Source organism: Leucopleurus acutus (genome assembly GCF_964270905.1).
Source record: "Leucopleurus acutus genome assembly, chromosome: 21".
Lineage (NCBI taxonomy): Eukaryota > Metazoa > Chordata > Mammalia > Artiodactyla > Delphinidae > Leucopleurus > Leucopleurus acutus.
The window spans coordinates 32,986,254-33,000,022 of NC_139163.1; the positions used below are offsets into that span (position 1 = coordinate 32,986,254).

A 13,769-nucleotide genomic window follows, 5' to 3' on the forward strand; every position below is an offset into this window, starting at 1 on the left:
CTGTCCTCTTACTCTCTATCCTCTTACCCTCTGTCCTCTTATCCTCTGTCCTGTTTGCCTTCTGTCCTTACCCTCTGTCCCCTTACGCTCTGTCCTCTTACGCTCTGTCCTCTTACCCCGTCGCCTAGCCTCTTGTGGCCAGGTCAGCACATGGCACATGATGGGCATACAGTGGTCGTTTACTGAATGAAGAAAGTGAGCCGTCAGGCGGGTGGGCCTGCTTTGGAGTTTCTGCATCCGGATTGAGGTCCTCCTTTGGCAGGTACTCATAGTTACCTGTGGCCATCAAAGCAGCACAGGTAATTCCTGACATTTCTAGGAACTCTTTGAATTATGACCTAATGAACATTCCATGAGGCGACTTCATTGCTGCAATTTAAAAAGTTCTGGAAAGAGGGCCATGACCGCAATTACATCTGACCCCACTAGGTGCCGCTGCTGTCGCTGCTCATGGAAGGTGTTTGGCCGGGAGGTGGGGTGGGGTCCCGGCCTTCTGTCCTGGAGGTCAGTCTGTCTCCTTCCTTTTGACCTCCTCCCTCCCTTCCCCAACACGTCCCAACTCATAGTTTGGAATCTACATTTCAGGTTTGGTTTAACCTCTGAATTTCAGGCCTTGGGGAGCGGGCAGCAAATCCATCCTGCTCTGGCTCTGTTGGTCTCATCTTGTTCCAGGCAGTGGAGTTGCTCACCCTTACTGAGTCTGAAATTCCCTACTTAAAATCAGATTTAATTCCTCGTGTTTCTCTATAAAAACAGTCAGAATAACCCTCTCACCCTTTTTCCTGGGCTTCCTTTCCAAGGTCTTAATCGTGTTCCTTCTCTGACCCTTCCTCTCTTGGCCACGGCACCGTCCTTTATCTAGAGACCACATTTGTGGGCACGGTCTGACAGCCGCTGAACCGGAGGAGACGATCCAGTCAGGCCTGGGCTGCTCTGTCCCGTTACCATTGGGCTGCCTGAACTTTTTCTCATCCCGTGCCTCAGTTTCCCCAGTGGCTGGCCAGCTCCAGGTTTCAAAGGCCAATGTTTCAAAAGGAATGGTGGTGGGGTGACGGAGTGTAGGTGATTTTTTTCTTAATACGTTTCGGGGCTGTTTCATTGTCTTTTCAGTAATAAAGGATGATGCGCTGTAAAGGTATTTAGGAAGGTGACAGTCCGAGAACAGAGTTACATCCCCTCGTGAGAGTTTAACCACATTCCACCGGCATCCCCAAGCCTGCAGAGAAGCCATTCTCCGCGTTCTTTAGCCTCTAGTTTTGCCTCGCTCAGCTAACCGCGGTTAATCTACTCCTTTTCTTTTCTTTTTTTTTTTGCGGTACACAGGCCTCTCACTGTCGTGGCCTCTCCCGTTGCGGAGCACAGGCTCCGGACGCGCAGGCTCAGTGGCCATGGCTCACGGGCTCAGCCGCTCTGCGGCATGTGGGATCTTCCCGGACCGGGGCACGAACCCGTGTCCCCTGCATCGGCAGGCGGACTCTCAACCACTGCGCCACCAGGGAAGCCCAATCTACTCCTTTTCTTCATCACCTAATTCAGTGCTGCCCTTTGAGCACTCCTGTGGGAAATCATCCTTGAAAAGTGGAAGAACAGGCCCCTGTTTACGGAGCCCTACTGTGGGCCAGGCCTGGAGCGGCCCCTCTCCTGCCACTGTCCCAGGGACCCTCACGGCCCGTGTGGTCCCATTGCCCCGTGAGGAACGTGCGCCCCGGTGCCCCCCGAAGAACCTGGAGGCAGTGGGCGGGGCGGCCTGCACACAGCCTCCTGTGAGGCCCCGAAGAGCCTGTGTAATCTCCCTCAGGCGCCCTTTTCCTGCCTCCCTCTGTACTTGAATAAGCTCGCTGATGCCACAGATCTTTACACTCTCCCATTTTCTGAGGGATGAGATGGTTTTAAATCTCTACTGTGCAGCTTATTCTGAGGAGACAGGGAGATTGACAGGGAGATCCCTTCTTTAAATTATCTTCTAGAAAATGAACAAATGTGTTTACATATTTGCTCAGGAGGTCAGTTCATTTGGAAAAGCAGAGAATGAAGTACAAGAACCTTGTCCCAGAGCTCGAGCTCCTTCTGCAGCCTGTGCTGCATGCAGGCTCTGCCTCAAGGGGAGGCCGTGTCCCCAGGCGCTCCTGAGCTGCACGCCGCTGTCTCTGCACAGTGCAGTATCTGGTGACAGAGTCACAGTAAGGTGCCATGGATGCGGAGGGTCCCTTGTCCGAGGAGTGTTTGTTTGCATTTTTAGAGGAAGAGGCTGATTAACTCAATGGAAAGACTATCAGGCGTCCCCTCCCCTCGGGGGGAATCCCTCCTCTGCCCTCATCCCAGTCACGTAACAGGCAGGGAGGGGCAGCGGGGAAGGCTCGTCTCTGCACACAGCTTAGTCATTGCCTAGTCTCAGTGTTGTGTTCTGAAAAGATGCTTGATATGATTTCAATTTTCTTAAATTTACTGTGAATTGATCTGTGGCCTAGCATGTGATCTATCCTGGAGACTGTTACATGTGCACTTGAAAATGGTGTGTATTCTGCTGCTTTGGGATAGAATGTTTTATAAAGAGCAATGGACTGGCCTGAAGGCCAGTGTTTCTGGACTGATTTTCCGTCTGGATGATCTCTCCATTGACGTCAGTTAGGTGTTCGAGTCCCCTGCAAATACTGTGTTACTGTCAGTTCCTCCCTTTATGTTTGTTAATATTTGCACTATGGATTTAGGTGTGCCTATGTTGGGTGCATATATACTTACAATGGTTATATCTTCTTGGATTGACCTTGGATTAGTCCCTTGATCATTATGTAATGTCCTTGTCTTCTGTTACAGTCTTTGTTTCCATTTGTATGGAATATCTTTCTCCATCCTTTCACTTTAAGTCTGTGTCTCTAGATCTTAAATGATTCTCTTGTAGGCAGTCACTGAGGGCCCAGTGTGGGTGTGACCTTTGTCCCACTTCACATCCAGGGCCTCTGCCACCCTGGCTGCGGGGCTGAGACAGCAGCCTTTCTCCCAGGACACAGCTTGCAAACTGACACTGTGTCGTGCTGTTATTTTTCTTACAAAGTTTAGGAGGCAAGAGAACTTCTTGAATGCATCGTTTTAACAAAAGCAGGGACATGAAAGGCTTAAAATGCCATTTAAAAATCAGGGTGGGCAGGTTTCTTTGTGGAGAACTGTTTACACCTGGCCAGCTCTCCTCACCTCTTACCTTTCCGGCTCCAGAAGGAGATGGACTCCTGCTGCAGAGACTGGACGAGTTTCCTTCTGAAGCTCCTGATGCTTCACGGAGCTGGGTTTTTGAGCTGCCTGAGCAAGAAGGGAGATAGGACGTGCATTCCTGCTGGGTCCTCAGCTCTGGACGTGTGAGCTGTGGCCCCAACTCCCCTGAGTCTGACCGACTTAAGAGCGAAGCGGGAAGACCGAGCAGAGTGTGACAGTCCCTTTAACAAAGGTCCCATGGGGGACCAGCTCTCCTGGCGGACGGCTCATCACCAAAGGCTCAGTGTGTGTGAACGCACGGCAATTTCGGGATGCCGGGCTGTGCGGGCCATTCTTTCCTTTTCTCCCTCATGTGTATTTTCTGCACACACATGTACTCGTAGTAAAATAAGAGAAAAAAAGGTATTTGAAAAATAGAAGTAAACAAATTATAGCTTTTATTTTTGTGGAAACTCAATAAGAAACATCATATAGGCATTTAGAAAAAGACTTCAGAGGCAAAACTTTTGAGGGGCATGTTTTTATTATAAATGTAATATGTTTGATTAATGAAAAATCACAATGAAGTACCGAGAAAATGTTTGTCAATATAAAAGTTTTAGCAGCATTTCCATAGTTTCAGGCTCTAGCATTAGTCACACTTCCTCCCGCTATCGAAAAAGAAGACGCCAGTGGGGCTCCAGCAGAACATCGTGCTGCTCCACTTAGTGAAGGCCTCAAGGAAGTCAAGTCCAGTGTATTGTCTAACAGCTCAGCCCTCCCCACTCCTGAGCTTCCAGAATGTCAGAGCACTTGCCTCCGAGTCTGAGGTTAGAGGTCCATCCTTCAGGCTGCAGGGGAGGAGGGGGCGGAAATTTAAACTGGACTTGATATGTAGTGCTCGGTCACACGTCCTCGCCGCTGTACCTTCTCTACACTGACAACAACGAAGGGCCAAGATCTGGCACGGGGCAGCAGTGGCAGCGTGGTGGCGGGGAGGGGGACCGGAAGTGGGACGTGCACACACGCGGGGGGCTGGTGCCTCACCATACACCCTGCTCCAGGGCAGCTCAGAGCATGGTGGTCCTGCCGCATCCCAGGCTAATGGTAGGATTAGTGAGAAGGGGAGACAAACAGTATGAAAATATAATACTGGCAAACTATTCCCCTGCTTCTTTGGTACTTTCCAAACTTCTCTGATCAAAAAAGGATAAGGGAAGCACACCATTAAAAAATTACAGTTTTAAGTATTTACAGAAGCAATTATGATATATTACATAATCAATACACAGTATATGAACAAATTCTTCAGTGAAAGCACTTGTGAACTCCTGTTCCAGTATTCAGTAGCACACTGACACACATACACCTTCCCAAATGGGTATCATCCATCCTGTATCTCACTTACATTACAGTATATTAAATGGGAAAAAAATACCATTTTCCAATCTACACTTTCCTTTTCAAAGGTTCTTAAAATTTGCCACTGAAATCAGTATGTACAAAGATTTGCTGAATATCGACTTCTAGGCAAGTGTCTCCACGCCCATTTCGAGTATGTCTGAAATAGCACTACCTATTATTCTATGTATACCATATATATTTAATATATAAGTAACCGCACCATGTTATATCACCACGATACCAGTTTAGTGCACATGATTATGTACAGTAGTCAAGTTAGCTCTGGAGGACGACTCTACACCTAGGTGGACGGTGTGGTTTGGAACATCACAGAGGGTCGTGGAGGCGCTGGCGGGAGACAGCACGCAGCGCCCACACGCAGCCCGGCCCATCCCTTGTTTACCGGCTGGAAGAGGACCGGTCACACGAACGGAAGGATCCCGTACACGAGCACAGCCATGACAGCAGCACTGAAGAGCCCTGCTACAGGCACGGTCACGAACCAGGCCACAAAGATGTTCCGGAAGAGGCGCCAGTCCACGGCCTTCCGCGAGCGAATCCAGCCCACGGCCACCACCGAACCGACCTGGAGGGGCACAGGCGTTTCAGAGTCAAACCAGAGGCGAGACACAGTCTACACACTTGACCGATGTTAACTGGCTAATCTCAGAAATAAACTACATCACAGGATTCCCAATTCTTTCCCCTAAATTGGGTAAAAGCTTTTAAAAATACTTTTTAGATTTTAGGTACAATTATTTTAGGATTATTCCATTCAGAATTCAGGTTCTGATGCACTTTTCCACCTGTATTCTGCTCTATTTGAGTGGAAGCTTAGCCAACCAAATGTTTTCTATTCCCCCTGCACCTTATCAACTAGCGATGACCGCCCTCGTTTTAAAGATTCCCCAGGCATGATACTGCTTATTACAGTATGTGAACCTGCTATAAGTACACAAGGAAATGGCGATAAAGTATCCTTCTCCTGGAATAACAGCATCATAAAATGTTGGAGCTGGAGACCTCTGCAAATATCTAATCCATCTAATCCCCGTGGCTCAGTCTGCAGAGAATAAAACATTTCCAGAGGGTTTGGGGCATGAGGAGATTTGTAAATCACGGCAGGTTGAGAACTAGAGCTGAGGCCTCGTGATCTTAAACTGGTTTTCTCCACTATCTCCAACTGCCTTGCAGTCCTTGTACTTCAGCTGATTAAAAAATTAACTAAATGGGCTTCCCTGGTGGCGCAGTGGTTGAGAGTCCACCTGCCGATGCAGGGGACACGGGTTCATGCCCCGGTCCGGGAAGATCCCACATGCCGCGGAACGGCTGGGCCCGTGAGCCATGGCCGCTGAGCCTGCGCATCTGGAGCCTGTGCTCCGCAATGGGAGAGGCCACAACAGTGAGAGGCCCGCGTACCACACACACACAAAAAATTTAATTAATTAACTAAATGGAGCGTAAATATAATTGGATCTGTCAATCATGCCTCACAAAATGATAGAGATACTTGAAAATCAGAATGTTAACCTGGATTAAGATATTCTTCTGTACACTCGCAGTTCGTTTTGTGATTTGTTGAAAATGTACAAGGGAAAACCCCACAATTTTAAGTATCTAAAAATGGAAATCATAAGAAAGTACAAATCCTGTAGCATCTCACACCTCACTCAGGCTCTGGTGAAGCTCAGAGACATGCCCTTGACGGTGCCCTTGGCCACTGGGAGGTGGCCCCTGAAGATGTCCAGGAAACAGGCTTCGTCTCTACTGACCCACAAATACTTCAGAGTCAGAAGGGGCCAATGAGGTTCAAAGAGCAACTGGGGTCTATTCTGGGGTCAACAGAAAAAATAAAAGCCAACACTTGTTTATGGAAGCAAACTGGAACACCAAAACCAGCAGCATATTTAGAGGCAGTTAATCTGACATTTTGACAACCCAAGTCGTGATTAACCAGCGATTCCATACATCTCCAGGTAGCAACGAACAACCCATCGAAGGGGCATCAAAATGATCATTCTACGTAAACCCTTTGTCTATAACCAGTGTACTGCACGAACCTGATTATCCTGCTTAGCAGTTCCTAGCACACGCCAGCCAACTGAGGCTTTTCTACTGCAAAAGGACTAGCTAGGTTCTTCTGGTCCTCGAATATGGTCAAATCCACTAACACTAGTTTCCGAGATTAGACTCTCCTTGTTACCATCCTTCCAGGGCCTGTCCCTCTTCAGCGCACTTCAGCTTGGCTCACACATAGAGAACGTGCTCAAGTTTCAAGGTTATCTACGCCCTCTTCCTTTGTTAAAACACTTTTCTTAAAAAAGCATAAAAGTAATATAATCGTATTATAGCAAGTTTATGTAAGAGGAGTGGACAATTACCCACTACTAATGGGTTGCCCCAAAACACCACTATTGTCATGTTTATATATTCCTTTCTACTATTTTTTATAAATATACCTTTACTTGTAAACAATAGGGTACATTACTATTTCCTTTCTTTAAGAAAATAAGCATCTTCCCATAGTGCTCACAGACTTCCTGAGTATCATGTAAAATGGTACACCCTATAGGTGGATGTACCTTTATTTAAACATTTCCAATTTGCCTCTAATTTTTCCCTATTAGAAATAATTTCATGATTAATATACTCATTCATATAGCTTATATTTAGGCTTTAAAAAATAATATTCCCTGAAATGGATTATTAGTTACAGGGGGCATCTTAAAAATATCTTGAAATAATGTGGAAACTTAGAGAAAATCTGTAAGAACTCTCATACACCCCTTATGCAAATTCACCAATTTTTAATATTTTGCCACAATCATGAAGAAACATTTTAATACCACTGAAATATCCTGTTCCTCACCAACTGCCCGCGCCCACCCCCGCAACTTCTGCTAAAGATTCAGCAATCCAAGCTTTATTACAGGGGTTGCAAAGTGGTGATTTACCAACTCCCTTCCCATGTCATCAGATGGAATGTTACTTTGAGAAAGAACTCTTTCCTCTCCTAATGCATTTTAGGATCTTGATACCTACTGCCAAATCAGTTGTAAATGTACAAGGGCATCCCTAATCTGTGAATTTCAGCACACTATAACAATCCTGTGAATTGTTCTCTTTTTGCTAATCAATCAACAAAACGTGTTACTGTTGCTTTTATTTGCATATCTTTAATTACTACTAAGGCTGAACTTTAGTTATATATCCAATTTTACTCCCTCTAGTCTTTAGATATAAAAATTGTCCTTTCCATAAAGATGCAAAACATGACACCAAAATATAAAACATGGGAGGTGGGGGAGGAGTAAAAAACCGTAGAGCTCTTAGAATGTGTTGGAACTTCAATGACTATCAGTTTAAAACAAGTAGATATAGGTTGATGTATATGAACTGTATATGATACGATATATATGTATATGTATATGATAACCACAAATCAAACTTATAACAGATGCACAAAAAGCAAAGAGAAAGGAACTCAAGCATAACACTAAGGAAAAGCATCAAACTATAAGGGAAGAGACTAAAAGAGGAAGAAAAGAACAAATGAACTACAAAAACAACCAGAAAACAAAGTGGCAATAAGTACATACCTATCAATGATCACTTTAAACATAAATGGACTAAATGCTTCAATCAAAAGACACAGGGCGGCTGAATAGATTAAAAAACAAGACCCATCTATATGCTGCCTACAAGAAACTCACTTCAGAGCTAAAGACACCCATAGACTGAAACTGAAGGGATGAAAAAAGGTATTCCATGCAAATGGAAATGAAAAGAAAGCTGGGGTAGCAATACTCATATCAGACAAAATAGACTTTAAAACACAGTCTATAACAAAAGATAACAAAGGGCATTATATAATGATAAGAGAGTCAATCCAAGAAGAGGATATAACATTTAGAGACATATGCACCTAATGTAGGAACACTTAAATATATAAAGAAAATATTAACAGACATAAAGGGAGAAACTGACAATAATACAATAACAGTGGGGGACTTTAATTCCCCACTTACATCAATGGATAGATTGATCATCCAGACAAAAATTAGAAAGGAAACACTGGTCTTAAATGAACATTAGATCAGATGATCATCTACAGAACATTCCATCCAAAACCTGCAGTATATACATTCTTTTTAAGTGCACGTGGAACTTTCTCCAGGATGGATCACACAAAACTAGTCTCAATAAATTTAAGAAGATTAAAATTATATCAAGCATCTTTTTCAACCACAACAGTATGAAACTAGAAATCAATTACAGGGAAAAAAATGGAAAAAAACACAAAACAACAAAAGACTAAACAACCTGCTACTGAAAAACCAATGGGTCAATGAAGAAATCAAAGAGGAAATAAAAAGATACCTTGACAGATAAATGAAAGTGAAAACACAACTGTCCAAAATCTGTGGAATGAAGCAAAAGTAGTTCTAAGAGGGAAGTTTATAGTGATACAGGCTTACCTCAAGAAACAAGAAAAATCTCAAATAAACAACCTAACTTTCCATCTAAAGGAATTAGAAAAGGAAGAACAAAGCCCAAAGTAGCAGAAATAAGGAATAATAAAGATCAGAGAGGGAATAGAGACAAAAAAAAAAAAAAAAAAATAGAAAAGATCAGTGAAATCAGAGATGTTTTTCTTCCAAAAAAAATCCTGACAAACCTTTATCCAGACTCATGATAAAAAGAGAGAGGGCACAAATAAACAAAATTAGAAATGAAAGAGAAGTTGCAACCAATATCAAACAAGCATAAGAGACAACTACAAACAGTTATATGCCAACAAACTGGACAACTTAGAAGAAATGGATAAATTCCCAGGCACATACAATCTTCTAAGACTGAGTCAGGAATAAAAGATCTGAACAGACCAATAACTAGTTTTGAAACTGAATCCGTAATCAAAAGACTCCCAATAAACAGAAGTCCAGGACCAGATGGCTTGACAGAGGAATTCTACCAAACATTTAAATAATTAATACCTGTCCTTCTCAAACTATTCCAAAAAATCGAAGAGGAGAGAACACTTCCAAACCCGTTTTACGAGGCCAGTATTACCCGGATATCAAAACCAGAAAAAGATGCTACAAAAAAGGAAAATTACAGGACAATATCCTTGATAAACACAGATGCAAAACTCAACAAAACATTAGCAAACTGAATTCAACAATACATAAAAGAGATAATACACCATGATCAAGTGGGATTTATTCCTGGGATGCAAGGGTAGTTTAATGTCCGCAAATTAATCAACATGATACACCTCATTAACAAAATGAAGGATAAAAATCACATGATCACCTCAATAGATGCAGAAAAAGCATTTAACAAAATTCCACATCCTTCTATGATAAAAAAATCTCAACAAAGTTGGTATGGAGGGAACATATCTCAACATAATAAAGGCATTTATGATAAACCCACAGCTAACATCATACTCAATGGTGAAAAACTGAAAGCTTTTCCTCTAAGATCAGGAACAAGACAAGGATGTTCACTCTCATCACTTCTATTTAACATCGTATTGGAAATCCCAGCCACAGCAATCAAATAAAAAGAGAGAGAGAGAGAAATAAAAGACATCCAATTGGAAAGGAAGAAGTAAAACTGTCACTGTTTGCAGATGACATGATCCTATATTTAGAAAACCCTAAAGACTTCACCAAAAAACTGTTAGAACTAATAAATGAGTTCAGTAAAGTTGCAAGATACAAGAGTAATATAAATAAATGTGTTGGATTTCCATACACTAATAATGAACTATCAGAAAGAGAAACTAAGAAGACAATCCCATTTATAGTCAAACCACAAAGGATAAAATACCTGTGAGTAAATTTAACCAAGCAGGTGAAAGATCTGTACGCTGAACATTAGAAGACACTGATGAAGGAAACTGGAGACAATACAAATAAATGGAAAGGTATCTTGTGTTCATGGACTGGAAGAATAATATTGTTAAAATGTCAACACTACCCAAAGCAATCTACAGATTTAATGCAAAGCCTATCAAAATACCCATGACATTTTTCACAGAACTAGAACAAACAGTCCTAAAATTTTTGTGGAACCACAAAAGATCCTGGATAGCCAAAGCCATCTTGAGAAAAGAGAACAAAGCTGGAGGTATCATGCTCCTTGACTTCAGACTACACTATAAAGCTACAGTAATCAAAACAGTAATGTTACTGCACAAGAACAGACAAACAGTTCAATGGAACAGAAGAGAGAGCCCAGAAATAAACTCGCGCACTTATGGTCAATTAATCTATGACAAAGGAGGCAAGAATATACAACGGGGAAAAAACAATCTCTTCAATAAGTGGTGCTGGGAAAACTGGACAGCTACATGTAAAATAATGAAATTAGAACATCTTCTCACACCATATACAAAAACTCAAAATGGGTTAAAGACCTAAATGCAAGACATGACGCCATAAAACTCCTAGAAGAAAACAAAGGCAGTATGGTCTTTGACATTGGTCTTAGCAATACTTTTTTGGATACGTCTCCTCAGGCAAGGGAAACAAAAGCAAAAATAAACAAACAGGACCTAATCAAACTAAAAAGCTTTTGCACAGTGAATGAAACCATCAACAAAATGAAAAGGCAACCTACTTAATGGGAGAAGGTATTTGCAAATGATATGTCCAATAAGGGGGGAATATCCAAATATATAAACAATTCATACAACTCAATATAAAAAAAGAAACAACCCGATTAAAAAATGGGCAGAGGACCTAAATAGGCATTTTTTCAAAAAGATGTATAGATGGCCAGCAGGCACATGAAAAGCTGCTTGACGTCACTCATCATTGGGGAAATGCAAATCAAAACCACAATGAGACATCACCTCACACCTGTCAGAATGGCTATCAACAAAAAGACCACAAATAACAAATGTTGGCAAGGATGTGGAGAAAAGGGAACCCTGGTACACTGTTGGTGGAAATGTAAACTGGTGCAGCTACTATGGAAACCAGTATGGCGGTTCCTTAAAAAATTGGAAATAGAACTACTATATAATCCAGCAATTCCATTCATGGGTATTTCTCCGAAGAAAATGAAAACACTAACTTGAAAAGATATGTGCACCCAATATTCACAGCAACGTTATTTACATACAAGAGCCATGACATGGAAGCAACGTAAGTGTCCATCAACAGATGAATGGATAAAGGAGAAGTACTGTGGCACAAGGGAATATTACTCAGCCATAAAAAGGAATGAAACGCTACCATGTGCAACAACATGGATGAATCTGGAGGGTATTATGCTGTGTGACATAAGTCAGAGAGACACAAATACTGTATGCTTTTACTTATATGTGGAATCTAAAAAATAAGACAAATAAATATAACAAAACAGAAAGAGACTCACAGAATCAGAGAACAAACTAGTGGTTACCAGAAGGGACAGGGGTGGGGAGAAGGGTAAGAGATGAAGGGGATGAAAAGGTACAAACCACTAGGTATAAAATAAATAAGTTATAAGGGTATAATATACAGCACAGGGAATATAATCAATATTTTATAATAACTTTGTATGGAGTATCATCTATAAAAATATCAAATTACTATGTTGTACACCTGGAACTACTATATTGTAAGTCAACTATAATTCAATTTAATAAACACCAGCTAAAATAACATCATGATAACATAAAAAAGTCTCTTCATGTATTTTGCCCATTTACATATTGGAATCTAAATGTGTCTCTTATTTGTTTATGTGGTGTTTAAATAAATTTTTTTTTTTTTTGCGGTATGCGGGCCTCTCACTGTTGTGGCCTCTCCCATTGTGGGATGCACAGGCTCAGCGGCCATGGCTCACGGGCCCAGCTGCTCCGCGGCATGTGGGATCTTCCCGGACCGGAGCACGAACCCGTGTCCCCTGCATCGGCAGGCGGACTCTCAACCACTGCGCCACCAGGGAAGCCCTAAATAAACATTAACTCTGATATTTAATGCAAATACTTTCTCAATCCAGTATTTTGCTTTCACTTTTAAGTTTCTAATTTCATGCAATATAATACGCTACGCTTTTCTTCTGTGATTTATCCTTAGCTTGAATATTTGATAAATTCTCATTTATTTTAAATTTTCTAAAATAAAATTCTATTTTATTCTAAATTTTAAAATAGTTTAAAAACATCAAGCCATCAGACATATGTTCACGTATTTTGAGAACTGTGGGTCTACTTTTATTTTTCTAGGGTGATAGCCAGTTACTCAACTTCAATTATTGGTTAAAATTTTCCTGCCCCAAACTATATGCTCATATATACTAGGTTCTATCTCTGGTCTATCTACTTTCTTATACAAGTATCTAATTTTTTATTATTGTGGTAAAATACATAATGCAAAATTTATCATCTTAACAATTGTTAAGTATACAATTTAGTGGCATATAGATCCTCATTGTTTGGCAGCCATCACCACCATTTATCTGCAGAACTTTTTTGTCATCCCAAACTGAAACTCTCTGCCATCAGCCCTCCTTCTCCCCACCCTCCTACCTCCTGTTTCCTTATAGCAGACTTCCTATCTGCTGAGGCTACTCCCTCTTCATCGCTTTTCTCTGTAGATCATTTTATATTCTTGCTAATTTAACCCACCAAATTAACTTTAGCCTTATTTTGGAAAGTTATGAGAAAAACTTGGTTGGGCTAGTGTTTGAGGACTTTCCCACCCAATGACACAGTGTGTCTCACATTCAGGTTTTCTTTTACCTCTGAACAAAGCTTTGTGCCTTCTTCATGTACATCATTCACTTTACTAGGGTTTTCAAATGTCTTTTTGGCATGTATTTCAACAGATGACCGTACGTTGTTTTCTAATGCATCGCTGAGCCGTGTGTTATTGAAGACGTCTGTAAACACCCATTTGTTGAGCCCTGTGAGGAGCCAGACCTGTACAGGCACCAGCCCTGCCCTGTTCCGGAGCCTGCATTCTGATAATCCAGATCAATGTGGTCCTGCTGAAATGTTCTTTCATGATATTGTTGATGTCATTTACTAGCATCTTAAAGTTTTAAAATCAACATTCATATGTAAACACAGCTTTCATTGTTTGTGATGTTTTTAATCAGGTTTCGGTATTAGGGTTATTCAGTATATGTTTTATAGACCAAACTGGAGAGTTTCCTGTTTTATTTTGTTTTTTTCT

The 13,769-nt window shown here is 41.6% G+C and overlaps 1 protein-coding gene across 2 annotated transcripts in view; it reads right to left on the bottom strand.

Annotated features, from left to right (window-relative positions):
- Positions 1-3,723: 3,723 nt before the first annotated feature.
- The window catches only part of SLC20A2 (solute carrier family 20 member 2), a 105,370-nt gene continuing 95,324 nt past the window's right edge, over positions 3,724-13,769 (bottom strand). For both annotated transcript variants that reach the window (XM_082863892.1, XM_082863893.1), the window contains exon 11: positions 3,724-5,176. In XM_082863892.1, coding sequence (XP_082720018.1) covers positions 5,012-5,176 — 165 coding nt within the window. In that variant the 3' untranslated portion in view covers positions 3,724-5,011. The remainder of the gene's footprint in view (positions 5,177-13,769) is intronic.